Here is a 15,848-nt window from a genome sequence, read left to right on the forward strand (position 1 = left end):
GGAAATGGCCAGTATGGGAGGAACCGGTAATAGAAGTACCGGCCTCCCCAGAGAGTACGAATGTGGGACGAATGAAAGCGAAGAATGATTGTGTGTAAGGCGACCAACAAATTTTGGACCACGGGAGTGCTCGGGGCGAGCACCACTGAAGAAAGGGGCGGATACGGTTAGAATGAACGGTGCACAAAGATGCCAGCAGACACCAAGACCGAATGCAGACGCTGTCAACAAAATGCCGCGGAATCAAAACCGAGGGAGAACCTTTAGGCTGTTTGGGGACGAACAACCTTTAGAAGGGAGCAATGTAACGTGTCTGGAATCCAGAAGAGTCACTTCTATGGAAACGCTAGAACAGACCGTTGCATAGGAAACAACAATCGCTCCATTGTAGTTCTAACAGGAGTCTCCATGGTTATAACAAAGGGTTCGTTGCATAACAGCGACCTAGGTTATATAGGGGGGGGAATGCATTCGCACAACAGTCCTGGAATATCCGTCGGAGAAGTCAGTCTCGGAATAGCCATCTTAGAAGAAAGTCCTTATCGAGCCATCCAAGAAGTCAGCCGTTATCAAGCCTTCGGAGTAGAGTCCTAGAATAACCGCCAGAGAAGAGGGTCCAGTATCGGCCAAGTTATTGTAAGCAGTATTTGTAACACTGCAAGTGGTAATGATTGTAAAGTGTGTGTAAGGTGAGCGAACGGAATAAATTCGCTATACCAAATAACGGCGTGAACTTATTTGTAGCGTGACACGCCTAACACGGTACAATATGTTAGATATTTCTGAGTGGACCCATAAAGGTTAAGTTAAACATAAACATTTTTCAATAGTGTTTTCACCTAAACTGACACTTCAACCATCCTTCATTTGTCCTTCAATACATTTTCTTCCAATAATTTTGGGTATACATGAGTAAGAAACAGACTCATCACAGACAAAGAATTTGCAAGATTTTTTGGACATTGGAAAAATGAATGAAGGATGGGAAAGAAGAGATTCTCGTTAAATGTTAATCCCTCAAGCTGGTTCCCCATACCTGTATATATTCACTACCATGCAACCACAGAAATTGCATGTGTATGGGTGCACTGTCTGTCTTTACAGCTGCTCTGTGTTAAGAGCTATTGAAACTACATGAGTTTCAAAGTAATCTATAGGCCTCACTGCCATCTGTTTTATCTAAGAATTGTTACACGAAGGCAGGAAATATAGACCATCTAATAAGGAAAATAGAATGTGTTATGAAACGTGTATTGCCATTAACTTTCAACAAAAATGTAATTACTCTGTTGGCTAGTTTACATATTTTGGAAACTATTGAGAGAAAGTGAAGAGGATGATAAATAGAAATTTAAATACTGCTTGAGAGGGTAGTGCAGTGGTAATTTAAAAATCTGCCTGAGGAGTTGATGACTACTAACTGCCTCCATGGTACTAAAGTTTTAAGAACTGTATATTTTACTAAATATTGTTTTTTACATTGCAGAGATCAAGCTTTTCTATAATGAGTACAAAACGTATACAAAATACAACACACATCTCACCTTGGATAAATGAGATAGTAATCTCACTATTTCTTAACATGAATGGGTCATGTACATCTATTAAAAAACAAACAAACATAATGATCTTTTAGACTAAAGTGTTTCTTGAGGAGTATAATGCAAATCTGAAAGGAGATAACCTTCTTATGGCCCAGATAAACCCTAGAAAGTTGCTGTCTTTTTGTTTAACTGTACTTAAAATTGATGGAAAAGGAATTAACAGTTTTAAATTGTACAGGGAGATAGCAGCAGATGTTTTGGCTCCTGGGATCATATCCATCATGTCATGTTAGATATACTACATTCCATTAGTTAAAGATAAGTTAACTCTTTAACAGTCTCATTTCCTTGAATTTCTGAATTCAGTTAAGAGGTAATTTATCTACTTTATCGTACTGAGGGCAGTCCATCAGTTCAATTGAACTTATTATTACAGTGGAATAACTGATCAGAATGAACAGTTCACTTCAAATGACCAATATACACAGGTAAATAAATCTTGTTTAGCCTGTATTTCAAGAAAATAGCATGTTTTTTGAAGTGATTATTATTTATAACTACCATTGCTATCTTCCCACAAAGACAGCTTGATGGAAAGGTGAATTCAGCATGGATTGTACAAAACTATTCGCAATGTGCGAGTGGCATGTCACAAACACGTGAGTTCTTAATGAAACATTAAGTAGCCACCACATTCACATTCCACCTTCATCCATAGCACGATTCATGTCTGCCACAATTCTTCCCAGATATTCTCTGTATTCAGAATCTTTCCTAAATACTGCATCCAAGAAATTTGGATCTGCAAAGAAACCAAACACAGAATCAATTCTTGCAAGTGACTTGTCTGTGAGATGTTGCTGGACAAGCTGTCGCATTGCTGCCCGTGACTCATTGAGTGCAGTCAACAGATAGTGGCGGTCGTAGCTGAAGTCCACTTCATAGAAACTGACAACTGCCATAGCTGCTGAATGGAAGCGTCCTTTGAAACGTTCTGCTTGCTTCAGTTCATCTCTTGAGAACTGCCCATTCCGGTACAACACGCCCAATTTGATCACTACCTTGATGATATTCTTCACCAGTTTCTCAGCCTCTTTCTTATTTCCAGTCTGCAATACACAACATGGTGCATAACAAGTACAGACAGGTAACTAAACTCTCTGCACTTGGTGTGGTAATTACATTACAGTAGAGGGGTGACAGTACATACAGCTTGCAACATTATCATTAACGATTCAGAGGCTCCTTAACCTGACTGATGATTTTCATGATTTTTCTAAGTCACTCCAAAGAAATAATACCTTCCAATAGGCCAAAACTCATTTCCCTTCTCTTTCCAATTCATTATTCATAAGCATCCTCCTGCAGAACTATAGGTTTACTATATAATCTGTGTTGGACCAGCAGTTAGGTTATTTAATGATACTTTATCAACTGCAGAGAATGATTATGTATAGAAAAAGAATTACACTGGTCCTGATGTAGAAGAAATGATACTACTTAGAAGTACATGTAATCCAATCTATCTGTAGAATGGCTGACTAGAAATCTGTTCACTCAAGTCTGTCCATTGTCAGCCATCAAACTGTTGCTTAGTCATCCTAGTCGCTCATTATTATCATCACCCATATCCCCATACACGTGACAGTATCCAAATATCACGGTGCCATAGAAAACAACAATTCACAATACTGTAACTCAACTACATTTTACAAGATCGAAGCTGAGGGAAAAAAATCTTAGAAAGCCATAGGATGAACAAAGAACTTTATGATGTTCGCACTTGATTAGAAGGAAGAACAAAAAGTTACTATGCTTCTTGGCTCATCAGTGTGGGTTTTCAGAAAGTACAGCTCATGTTGTTACAAAACTGCCAAAGTTATAGCCTTACAAAACTATGGTTGTACATACATTTCTGCCTCCAGACTGCAAAACGATTTCATCTATCAAGTAGTTTCGAATGTAGTACTCGAGGGACTTTTTGACCCAGAACTCTTTATCCTGATGAAAATGGCTAGATAACAACCAGAATACAAATACCGGATCATGTTCATAAAGTTTCAAAGCAGGATCTGAAGGCTGGGAACTGGTGTGCAGTAAGTGCATGGAGGATAACTGTCCCATGGATTTTTTCAGAAAATAGTAAATTCTGAATGAAACTGATTGACTGACACTAATTCTGTCACCCTTCTTTAATCAACTGACTGATGCAGAAAAACTCTACAGGCATTTTTATGCAAGATGCTGCAATGGGAGGCACATTATAAACAATGCTATGCATGCAACAATGAGATGAGTATTTGGTGAATGAGACATAGGTTCAGGACTGTCTGTGATCACCTGATTTTATCACTGTGACATCTGTTTCTCAGACATTTTTACTTTGGCCTAGCAGTTTTCATCATGACTACAAAGACGAGAGTTGTGCTTGATCTTAACAAAAGAGTAAAAGTGATTCATGCGAATGAGTGAGACAAATTGTCTGTTAAGCAGATCATGAAGATGTTTAACGTTGGTAAAACACAAATGTATGAGATTCTAAAGAAGAAAACTGAAATTTTGAAGTGGTGGGAAAATTGTGCTAATGGAAAAATAGAAAGAGAACTTAAGAAAACTGAAAATGAAGATGTTAATGAAATAGTGTCGGAGTGGTTTGTCAGTGTCGGCGAAAAATCACTGCATGTCGGGCCCTATGGTAAAGGAATATGCTAAAATGGTCGCTGGAAAACTGGGGGAGACTGAATTCAAAGCATCTGATGGATGGTTGGAGAGTTTTTGCAAAAGACATCAGATAATTTTTAATGAAGGAAGAAGAGGAAAATGACATTGTGATAGAAGAAGAAAAGTGTAGAGTGAAGACTTATCAAGATGCCGTCAAAAGTTAAAGGAACTGCAGCAATTTGCTGTACAACAGAATGATTCAGACATGCTTACTCTTAATTTCTCAAGATAAAGTGTTTGTGGAAAGTCAGGCAGCCAAGAGAGTAAACTGCGTGCAAAAAATTCTGCTTGAGTTTTGGTACTCTGTTACTGCAGTTTTTTATGTTCAGTGTAATGTTTGCAAATGTTAAATGATTATAATGTGAATAAATTAATGAGTATAGTGTTTTATTTTGTCTCAAATATGTGCATGTCTTGGTTTAATTATTATGGTATACCTTGATTAAACGGAAACCTGGCTTCAGTGGAAAAATGTTCTGGACCCTTGAGATTCTGTTTAAGGTAGGTTTTACTGTATATAAAATTTACATTAACATTTCACAGACATTAGTATACCTAATGAGCAGGTCCTCTATAGACACCATCTTCATTTGAAATGTTTAATGCACTGATGTTCACAAATACTTGTACACTTTGAACTGACTATAATCAACTTGAGTACTGATGAGTGTCGACATGGATAGGCGACTTCTAGTATACCTCTACAGGTTTCATTCTGTGTCCTGAGTGTTCCTGCTAAGACTCTTTTAAGAGCCCTCAACCTTAGCTAGAGTCCCATCCCTCTGGACTAAGACCCTCCTTTCCCATGCAGAGCCAAAGGTCACAGGATTTCTGCCCAACCCCTATAATCAGCTTACCGGCCAAGTGAATGATTAAACTGACTGAAGAACCTCCGAAAACCAAAATATACTACACTTAATGCCCCTGAGAACCTTCCAATGGAATACTGACCATCCTCATCAGTTGAAAGAATAACTATCACAAACATTTCCAGTATAAAAGAAGACTATGTAACACTTACTCATCAACTAAATGACTGAATCACATACTCCAGAGCAGATCAGGAATATCTTTACCATATTGTTTCTACTTTCAATTAATGTCAGTAATATCCTCTAAGAAAAACGTCCAAGAAGAACGGAATTTTGCACAGACCTGCAGTTCAAAATGTGGAGACAATTATAGCTTGTTATGTCCCATATACATTTCTTTTTGGTTCACTTGCTTGTTTTTTTAATCACAGTCTATCAGATAATAAGATTATTAGTATTAATTACATTAGTTGCTAGAGTGAGCAGTGGCAATTTTGCAGAGAAGCTTCATATGCTGTGGGATACACATGAATTTAATCAAATTTTGTCTGACTGATATATAAGAGTACTATTAATTTAATATCCTCCAAACTCCTTCCATCAAAAGTCACAACACACAATCCCCCCCAAATATGAAACTGGATTCTATTTTTGTGAAATTATCCCTATCTTTTCCCTTTCTCCGCACAGAAACTGGTTTTACTTCACCCATTCCCACTCAGTTGAACATTTTACATAGTGTTCCAAAAGAGCTTACTTTCTGGAAATAAATAACATTAGTTATTTCAGTATATCTCAGCCACACAACTGGAAGAGAGACCAAACCACTTATCTGCATCAGCGTTTCTCAACTTTTACAAAGTTACTCCCCATTAAAAAAACCGTTTCTGAAGTACCCTAAGCACTTACATTTTTCAAACAATTTTTCTACCACTGCTACATACAGTATCTGTCTCTACAACTTAATTGTAGCTCACTGTTTGGAAGAAATGACCTACAGGCAATAAACTGTACTGTATTTACATTAGCATCCATTTGTCTATATATCTGTCTAAATTGCAACACTTGTTTTACACTTCAACATACTCTTTGACACTACACGTTTTGGCCTCAAAGGGCCATTTTCAAGTGTTTTATTACAGATATTCAATCAAGACCTTGTTAAAACTGCTACAGTGTTTCGCTGTTCCAATTCATTTTAAAAAACCGCAAGCTGCAGTCCTCCTTTAATTAAAACGAGATAAAATTCTTTTATAATTTGTTGTTTCACTCAGGGTGTCGTCACTCCCGTAAAATATATTAAAATGTTTTCCCCGGCAGCTTGTTCCTCACGTTAGTTATCTGTAATTTATAAATTCTTTATTAATGTTGTTTTCTATTTATTATTATTATTATTATTATTATGATTATCATTAGTATTATTAGTATGTCGTGTTTGTTTACTTTTTGCAACCGGATGCTGAAATACAGAACTGTATTGTATTTATCACTGTGCAAAAAAATATACAAAACAAATTCAGACACCCCCAGACTTCTCTCATACACCTCTAAGGGTACATATACTGATGGCCAAGAAACAATGATCTAAATGAATAAGAGATAGGGTGGCAGCATATTCTGCGTGCTCCCAAGTCATTCACTAACAGAGACAATTCTTTTCCATATTTTTATGTGATCATCTGGAAGAAAACACTCACATAAACTTTGGCAAGCTTGTAGACATTATCCAAGAGACTGGCTGCAGTGTCATCAATAAACACCTTGGCGACATTCTTGTTGGCCATACGGCTCAGGATCTTCTTCTGGGCTCTCAGCCCAATATCCCCGGCTTTGAACCCTTCAGACATAACTGTGGAGAGTAATCACAAGTAAATTGCAAAATGAATATTACACAATTTTTGATTATTCATGGACTTTGATCTTCACATACTGCAGACATATATATCACACTGTGCTGAACCACTGGTGTACATGTTCTGGAGATCGTGAAGAAAACGAATGAAGTCAAATCAAAAGTTTCTAGCATAGTTTTACAACTGTTTTCCTCTTCCCGAAACACCCATAACTAATGTGGTAATTGGAACATGACGGATTAGACACAGCAATTGTAAATGGTAACGTGACATTTCTCCACATTGCAGATTTTCTGTGAGCCCTCAACTGTCTAGCCAGCAAGGAACAGAAGGAAACGCCAGTTTGTAACATAATGGACACACACAGTCACATGTCACCTCTCTGCATTTTTTGTTTTTGTTTGGTGACTTGTAAATAAATGAAAATAAAAGGAAAAAGAATTTGGGTTGGTTATCAGTGTGCAAACTGTAGCAACTGGATAAGATATCGTTAACTGCAAATTCTACAGCTCTGGGAAGCTTACCATTTAATATGTGCTGCTTAACATACTCTAAACAAAATATAATAACCTAACATATGCCACACAGCNAAAAACATTAAACATAAAAGATAATCTCCAATTATCAACAAAAATGACCTCTGATTAAAGAAATACCATATTGATATATTTTGTGGCAATTCAAGAGACAGGGAATAACCCAACTCACTTTGGAAGCAAGCATAAATATCTTATTAGCACATAAAACATCAAATGCCAATTTACTTGAAGACAAGACAGGAAAGAAATTTGCTTCATTATTCAAGAGCAGACTGAAGGAAACATTTATCTTGTAGTTGTCAAGAAGTAAAAGGAAAAAGAATTTGGGTTGGTTATCAGTGTGCAAACTGTAGCAACTGGATAAGATATCGTTAACTGCAAATTCTATAGCTCTGGGAAGCTTACCATTTAATATGTGCTGCTTAACATACTCTAAACAAAATATAATAACCTAACATATGCCACACAGCTTACAAGATACTAATTAAAAAAAGTTGCAAAATAGTCTGCAGCATGCCTGCTTCATACTCTGTAGGTCTCTGGTTGAAATATAGGCCCAGAGACTAGTTATCGTAACTGACATCATTTGTAAACTTCCTCATTATCACCTGGAGAACGGAGGGATACCACAAATTAGGCCACAACCACATCCTTACAGTTCCTTTCGAATTAATAATTCGTCATTCTATACAATCCAGCTTCTAATCTCGTTGTGTGATTTCAATCCAAAAAGAGCCCATGATGGCACATGTTGTGCCTTCAGGAGACTCAAATTTCTGATCAGTGAGAGTCTGAATATACTTTGTAACATACTTCGGGTTTTCAAGTTAAACGGATTGATAATGTAAGTAGTTTACTGGAGAGGGGAAAAGATGAATCAATTCAGACGAATCTTTGGATGTTTGTGGGCACACGCAGTAGGCCAAAATCAAGTTCAAAACTAATATATTCTATTTGTGGTGATGCCTGGACTTAAATCCNGAAAAAATCTAGTAGCGCCGGGAATCTAACCCGGACCTCTGGATCTGTAGCCAGGAACTCTGACCATTAGACCACAGAGGTGATCGCAATAATAATAATAATAATAATAATAATAATAATAAACTTACCATCAACCATTAGTCCGAATATGGCGATACTTTTCTTCCGCAGTCAAAGGTAGAAGCATTTAGCCCTCAAGTGCCTATACAAAAAATAAAAGCAAAAGAATGGGCAAAATAAACAATAACAAACAGAAGAACAGGACAGATGTGCAGAGCACCAATTCATGGCACGGAAATGGGAATCCATGGGACAGCAGAACCACATAGCAAGGCAACGTTCGTCAGATGTTGATTTAGGGGTGGCATACTGATGACGTCGACCCTGCTCCTGCAGGGTTGCCGACGTTTCGAGGTACATGCTGGCTCCGCTTTCAGGGTCACTCACCCGACTCGACTCACTTCGACACAGAAAACCAACATCATCGCGTTTCCTTCTGGGATGTAACGCCGTGTGGTTCAGTAAAGCCCACGGACGTTCCGGAAGCACGTATTCCCTCAGTGCTTAGGGTCGAAGGTTGGTAGGCAAAGCATGAAAGCAGCAAGGTGCAAGCGGCTGGTTTCTTGCATGCCTTACCCTGCGACCCTGTTAGAATCCCAGCATGCAGGTGCTCTCGCTCTGGTACGGGACTGTCAGACGAGTGTGTTTGTGGCACCCTCTCTACTGCCTAAGTGTGCAGATANTGTTGTCTACAGCTTTGTGGCGTACTCCAAGGCCCTAAGACGGCCGTCAGATAACATTTTGTTGTCCACTACCCACCCCTGTTGGCCTGGATAGGGAACCCGTCCTATACATACACGTTCACACTCACCCACCTCACATACTTCGAACCTGAAGATGAGGCAGTATGTCTCCGAAAAGGTAAAGCTATTCCTGTAACAGGCTGTGAAGGCCCATAGGATTGTGAGATGTTGAGGGTCCCACATTATCTAGACAATAGGCTCAAAGATGGCGGTAAGGTTGTCAGCCTTACGCGCCGGCCGCTCTTTACTCCCCAGGAAAATTATTTAATTAAATTCCATGTCTCCGAAACGTCGGCAAACACTGCCCATATCCACACGAGGCGAAGACTCAACAGCAGAATCAACACCATGTCGTCTGTTGACTGCAGAATACTGTCAACTCATTCAACCACCCTGGGAACCGACAGTTCATTCTGTAAATGTCGCCATCTTGTAATGTCTTAGGAGCCCGCGTTCGGAGGGGTTTCATTCTCACAGAAGTCTTCATAACGCTGTGCTTAATTAGGCGCAGGGGGACTTCATCTATAGACACATATTTCAAATCACGCTTCTACGAACATTTCTGTTTCATCCCAAACCCACGTTTCGGGAAATCCTCTCTTTAGAGGCGTCTCGAGAAAACTGCACTGGCATCTTTCACTCTCCTTACCTGATCCGGGTTGGGTTACAATACCAATCTAATGTGAAGAATTCTTAGTTTGGACACAAGTCTGTACAGATAAACTTACAGGGACAGTCCCTGGCGAACCAATGATAGATGAACCAGCTCTCGACTTCGAGTAGCGCCGAGCGGCTACACGCAGCAAACCCCGTGGTCGCCAGTGCGGGGTGATGTTGGTCACACTTTCTCTCTGCTTCGCGAGTTCCAGCGCGAGGTGCTGTTGGTCCCACTTCCCCCAGTGCTTCGCGAGTTCCAGCGCGAGGTGCTGTTGGTCACACTTCCCCCAGCGCTTCGTGAGTTCCAGTGCGGGGTGCTGTTGGTCACACTTCCCCTCTGCTTCACGAGTTCCAGCGCGAGGTGCTGTTGGTCACACTTCCCCCGGTGCTTCGCGAGTTCCAGCGCGAGGTGCTGTTGGTCACACTTCCCCCAGTGCTTCGCAGTTCCAGCGCGAGGTGCTGTTGGTCACATTTCCCCACTGCTTTACGAGTTCCAGCGCGGGGTGCTGTTGGTCACACTTCCCCACTGCTTCGCGAGTTCCAGCGCGAGGTGCCGTTGGTCACACTTTCCCCACTGCTTCGCGAGTTCCAGCGCGAGGTACTGTTGGTCACACTTCGCCCAGCGCTTCGCGAGTTGCTCTGGAACAGTGGCAACATTGCTAATTATGAGACAGCAGTCTACGTGTTTGAAGCGCTTAAATCTGTGGTCAGGTGAATCATAAAGTCAAGACTAACGCGCAGAAGCACAGGAGGTGGACAATATACATTTTTTTCTTAATATAACTATAGTTTCGGAACGCCCCAGCTCGTTTGCAGAACTCCAGACACGTAATTACTTACCTTCGCCCTTGCCTTAGGATATAAGCCTACAATTAATCACAGATATTAAAAAATCCTGACGGGTCTTGTGTGCGATATAAATAATAATAATTATTATTATAGTTACATAACTGAGAACATCACAGTATGAATTGTCGACGTCGTGAAGACTTTAACTGATATCACAAAATATATATCATGTCTTGCTCAGCTATCCAACACATTGCGCCTGTCACGACAAAAACGACTGTTTCACACGTCATGGTTGGTGGCAGCAAAAAGCAAGAATTAAGCTTAATTAATTATCTTGGTGGTTCTTAATCACACAGATACAGTGGAAATGACGCGTCCTCGGATGACATGCATTACAAAATATGACTCACCATGGCGGAAGATAAACATTTACGTAATCCTGCCACACATTGGTGCCAGTAGTAGCGGGAAGACTTGCGCAACACGTCATCCATTGTTTGGGAAATATGGCGGACATTTAAATAACTTAATTCAATTTTAAGAAACTGGCAGGATTGCCCCACGTATACGGTCGCATTTATTACGACTGTCGGATTATAATGAAGGATGTCTCACGAGTTCTCCGTAAACAAAACCGTTGCGTAACTGAATCTTCTGAAAACCCGTTTAAGTACTGTTGAAATCCTGAGACTCGAGGTGGGCAAATAAAGTGAAAGGCATGTTGGGGACATGAGAACTGCAGTGGCTGAGGCAAGAGAATTGCCAAACGGCGGCCTTTCGAATTAGCATAATTTAAACTTCCCAAACGGTAGAGGCCTTGCGACGAGCTGATCACCCGCCCAAGGAGTCCTACCGAATGTGTAAGATCTAGAAAAACCGAAGTGAAACGGAGAGATTCATGGAGGTAGTCCTTGGCCCAAATGAGGGCTGTAGCGCCAATGGTGCAGAGACAACCTTTCCTTCTGTACCGTCGAATATTCCACATTATCACACCTGTTCCAAAATGTTATCATTACTAATTTCACATTAATAACACTGTTGTTATCACATGCGCATAATGGTAAGGTAAAGCCATCGCTATAACAGGCCGTGGAGGCTCTCACATTTTCCAGACAATCGCCTCACAGACGGCGGTGAGGTTGTCAGCCTTACGCGCCGGCAGGCCGCCCTTTACGCCCAGGAAGAGTCCTGGTACTCATTTCTGTCAGAGGTTGAGTAGACCTCAGGGCCATAGTGCGGCTGGAAGGATTAGGTGAATTGAAAAATTCAGTGACCACATCGGGAAACGAACTCGCGACCTTCCGGCTTGTAGCACAGAACCTCAACCAACTATACTACCGCATGTCCCACAAGCACATAATGACCACTTCATAATTTGCAGTCATCACGAAATTTCATGTGAATGTAGGGGGGGGGACGAGACGGGAGGAGCACGTAGCACGCACGGGAGATGAGAAATACACACATAAGTTTATTCAGAGGCCCTACACGAAAGAAAGCGATTGACAGGTTTAGCCGTAGAGGGGAGAATGATATTAAAATGGATCATAACAAACAGTATGCGATTATACGGTCCGGTTTCATTTGCCGCAGGATAGGGACCAGAGAAGACGGTAACGAACCTTCGGGGCCCAAAAAAGGAGGGGCAGTTACTGACCAGATGAATGACTAATATTATTAGCTTCTCAACATGAACGCTGCTTTAAGAATATCTGAAAAGAAGTCATAACTGTCGGATGTGGACGAAATATTAAAAAATGAAGAGAGTACAGAACAGAAACAGGCATAGCCACAAGATATCGACTTCAGTCTCTGGGCACGAGGTCCAGTTGGTAGGCTCGCTCGTTTCCTCTTTCACGGCATGGAGGATAAACACCGTAGCAAGTTTGAGTTTCTGCTTGAGCGACATCACTATTAATAAGAAACTGTTCCAGCTGGCCAACACGAGGCACCGCTTCTGTTTGTCGTTTTCCCCGTGCTTCCGGTTTTACTTTCATCCTTTCTCCCGACTTACCTCTCAAACACTTCTTTTTCTCAAACGTAATTCTCTTGTTTCTTTTTGCATGACCAAGTTCCTGACGAACCGCTGTTGTCACGTGCTAGTTCTTTCGCGTACGCGTCTCACTGATTGGCCTATTGTAGCCTGCCCCGGGTGATTATGATGATGGAGAATTTGGAGGAATGAAGATTGGGGAAGGGGGGGAACCGAAGTACTCGGAGAAAACCTGCCCCAGCGCCACTTTGTCCACCACAAATCCCACTTGACCAGACCCCGGGATCGAACCCGGGCCGCCGCGGTGGGAAGCCAACGACTAACCACTTGAGCTATGTCGCGGCCCCTATTCGTCGTCTCACAGTGTGATGCATACGCGTCAACCTGTGTCACCTTTTCACGTTCTTGGATGACCGGTCTTTCCACGTCTGAAATACAGAAGTGTTTCGTTCTTTCAGCGCGATTTCCCGTTTCACTCGAGTCCACACAAGTTCATGTGGGGAAATCTTACTACCTGACGATGCCCACTTTCATGGGCCAGTTGTTCGGGTTCGTACTATTTCGTATTTTTCTTCAAAGTGAACAGTCGTCGCAACTGAGATTCTGTTTCGGTGGGGCAGATATAAATTCCTCCCTGCTGCTGCCACTCATTGATATTTTGTTCTCTGTTCGAGCTGTTACGCACTTCATTTCTTGTAACCGACTAGTGGCTCGCACTAGCCCGTGTGGAGGCGGGTTCAAATACCTCCACCGTAGCCCTGCGAGTCGTAGTAGGCGAAGAAATGGGAACCCAGTGCTTGGGGAATATGGTCATGAGTCTAGCGGGACTCGGAACCGAGAATGGCTGTGCTGGTGAGGACCAGAAGCAATTGTAAACATAGTCTCGTCAGAGATGGCGCCCCACAACAAACCCCAACCTGTGTGATAGTAATAAAAATTTGATCTTGGGCCCCCAAGATGGGGCTTGACACCAAGACAAACTGACCGACTGAACGTCTGTCGTAACTTAAGTTTCACTTTTTGCTAGCACTGTTCATAATAATTACAGTGCCCTCCTTTAAGTGATTGTTAAATCTATTTGAAAAGCAACTTCGATATGTATGAGTGATCACTTCTTCGTGAGTGACACCAGGCAACACGCCTGACGTCATACGCAGATAATTATAACCACGTGGTTCTGATTGACCATTGACCCCGGTTTCATACAGATAAAACATGTTCGGCAATCACCTGACGTGGCGCACTGTTCGCACAAAAGTTAAACTGCACCGCATCGAGATCACCTCGCTCCATATGGTCATCCGTCAAGGGGGAGGGGATAAGAAGCTAAAGATGCTTAAGTAATCTCACAGTGAAGGAACCTGGCTGACTGCTAAACTGCTACTGGCCCTCGCCAGCACAGTGATTCTTGGTTCCGAGAACCACGGGACTAATGATCATACTGTATGACGGCTGTGAGGGCCGTGAGTCACGGAGGAACCCGAATATTTATACGACAGTTTTATTTCCTAGCAGCAAGTTGTATTCGAAGGCAGCTGTGTCGTCTAGATTTGTCGCTCCTGACGTCTGAGTATTTTCTGGCTGAAAGAAACAACTTCTGAGTGCCCATTTTCTATTCCCATCTTTGCCTCCCTGCACATGCGCGAAACAGTCGACTTGCCCATGCAATACTGTTAGGTCCTGGGCGTTAGAGAAATCCTTCTTCAGTTATACACGTTAAATGATAATTTTTTTCGTACGTTACTACTGTAAACGCTGAACGATCACTGCCACTCTGTTGGGGCTTATTACGCGACACCCTGTATTCAGACACTCTGAATCGGTACCATATAAAAATAACTGACGTGCATGTTGTTACACATTCAAGTCCACTAAAACGCTAGACGTTAAAAATTACAAAAACTCTTGGCAAGCCCCACTTCTCCCGAGCTGAAAACAAGAAACGACAGAGCCGGATCGTGTCACAATTAAAATCACAACTATGAAATATATTATTTGCTGGTCTTGGGTTCAACGTTCATACTGTAACATGTTGCGCGACTGAGAACCCCCCTCCACCCTCCTCTCCACGGTAACGTAGCGCTCCCCGCCACTCCCCTCCGCGGTGACGTCACGCGGTGACGTAACGCGCAACGCTAACGTAACCGTAATCAACGTCCTACTGTGACGTGGCACTCATTACGCCACAGGCAAGCACTGCAGCTATATAAGTGGATGCACAGTGCGTATCGATCAGTTCGAGTTCCAGTGTGGCTACCGCCGAAGACATTCCGAGTTATAAAGTAACAGCCAGCCGACTACANATTAACCATCTCTACGGCGTCTCAGTAACGTAAACACGTTACAATACTTTCGACACCGAGGTGGCCCGCAGGTGTGATGGGAAATGATAAACAGCTTCACGAACTCTGAATGAGACAATTAAACCATGACAGAAAGAAAGTGGCAAGATCGGGGCTACGTCACGTGAAGAGCATATCGCGCCGGCGCAACACGGACTGTTCAGAAACTAGTGATTCAGATTTCCCGAAACTGTGTTTTATCCTGAGCATACCGCCCATGCAAAATCGCGACTGTCTCCCATAAAATAATCAGTGGTTACAAGAGAAATTAAAACGTCCTAAAATGCTTAATGCTTGGGCTAGAAACGTGTAGTTTGCTCCTACAGCTCGCAGCGGCGGACCTGAAATGGAAAACACAGTACACCTCCCACCGGGTAGCACGGCAGGAGCAGCCAAGTATGATTTTCATTCTACCCAACACTGACGCGTTCCAGTCACAGCTTCCCAATCCGTGCACGAAATTTCCTGAAATCCGGTATGCAAATTGTGACACTGAGGTCTAAGTGATGGCAAGCCCATTCGTCTCGTCTCCACTCTGCTGCAATTGCAACGTGGCATTCATGACAGAACTACATCGACAGCATTTCTTGTACGACTCACTTAACCTTCTGCAAATTCAGCGAAAGTTCTTTAAAACAAATTCAGGGGAAGATCGTATCCATTTGGCCGTCCGTCCCGAAACTAATTAACGAATTTTTATTAAATTTGGTACCGTATTGGGTTTCTACGCCAAGCGTTGCCGGCGTGTTTCATTCTATCCCATGTAACTAGTGCCATCTGTGTTGCTGAAACAAAACTGGTTAAGAAAAGT

At 42.0% G+C, this 15,848-nt stretch overlaps 1 protein-coding gene across 5 annotated transcripts in view; it reads right to left on the reverse strand.

Moving 5' to 3' along the window:
- Positions 1–386: 386 nt before the first annotated feature.
- Positions 387–15,848, reverse strand: part of LOC111870776 (tumor necrosis factor alpha-induced protein 8-like protein) — a 30,196-nt gene continuing 14,734 nt past the window's right edge. For 2 of the 5 annotated variants that reach the window (XM_023863301.2, XM_023863303.2), the window contains exons 2-5: positions 9,982–10,549; positions 8,579–8,652; positions 6,775–6,926; positions 387–2,653 (exon numbers count right to left, since the gene is read on the reverse strand). In XM_023863301.2, the coding sequence (XP_023719069.1) occupies positions 2,240–2,653; positions 6,775–6,926; positions 8,579–8,588 (576 nt within the window). In that variant the 5' untranslated portion in view covers positions 8,589–8,652; positions 9,982–10,549 and the 3' untranslated portion in view covers positions 387–2,239. Of the gene's footprint in view, positions 2,654–6,774; positions 6,927–8,578; positions 8,653–9,902; positions 10,550–10,750; positions 10,838–10,861; positions 10,988–15,848 lie in introns of those variants that run through there. The other 3 variants (XM_023863302.2, XM_023863304.2, XM_023863305.2) reach the window with 3 other exon arrangements.

Source organism: Cryptotermes secundus, unplaced genomic scaffold (assembly GCF_002891405.2).
Source record: "Cryptotermes secundus unplaced genomic scaffold, Csec_1.0 scaffold307, whole genome shotgun sequence".
In the NCBI taxonomy this organism is placed as follows: domain Eukaryota; kingdom Metazoa; phylum Arthropoda; class Insecta; order Blattodea; family Kalotermitidae; genus Cryptotermes; species Cryptotermes secundus.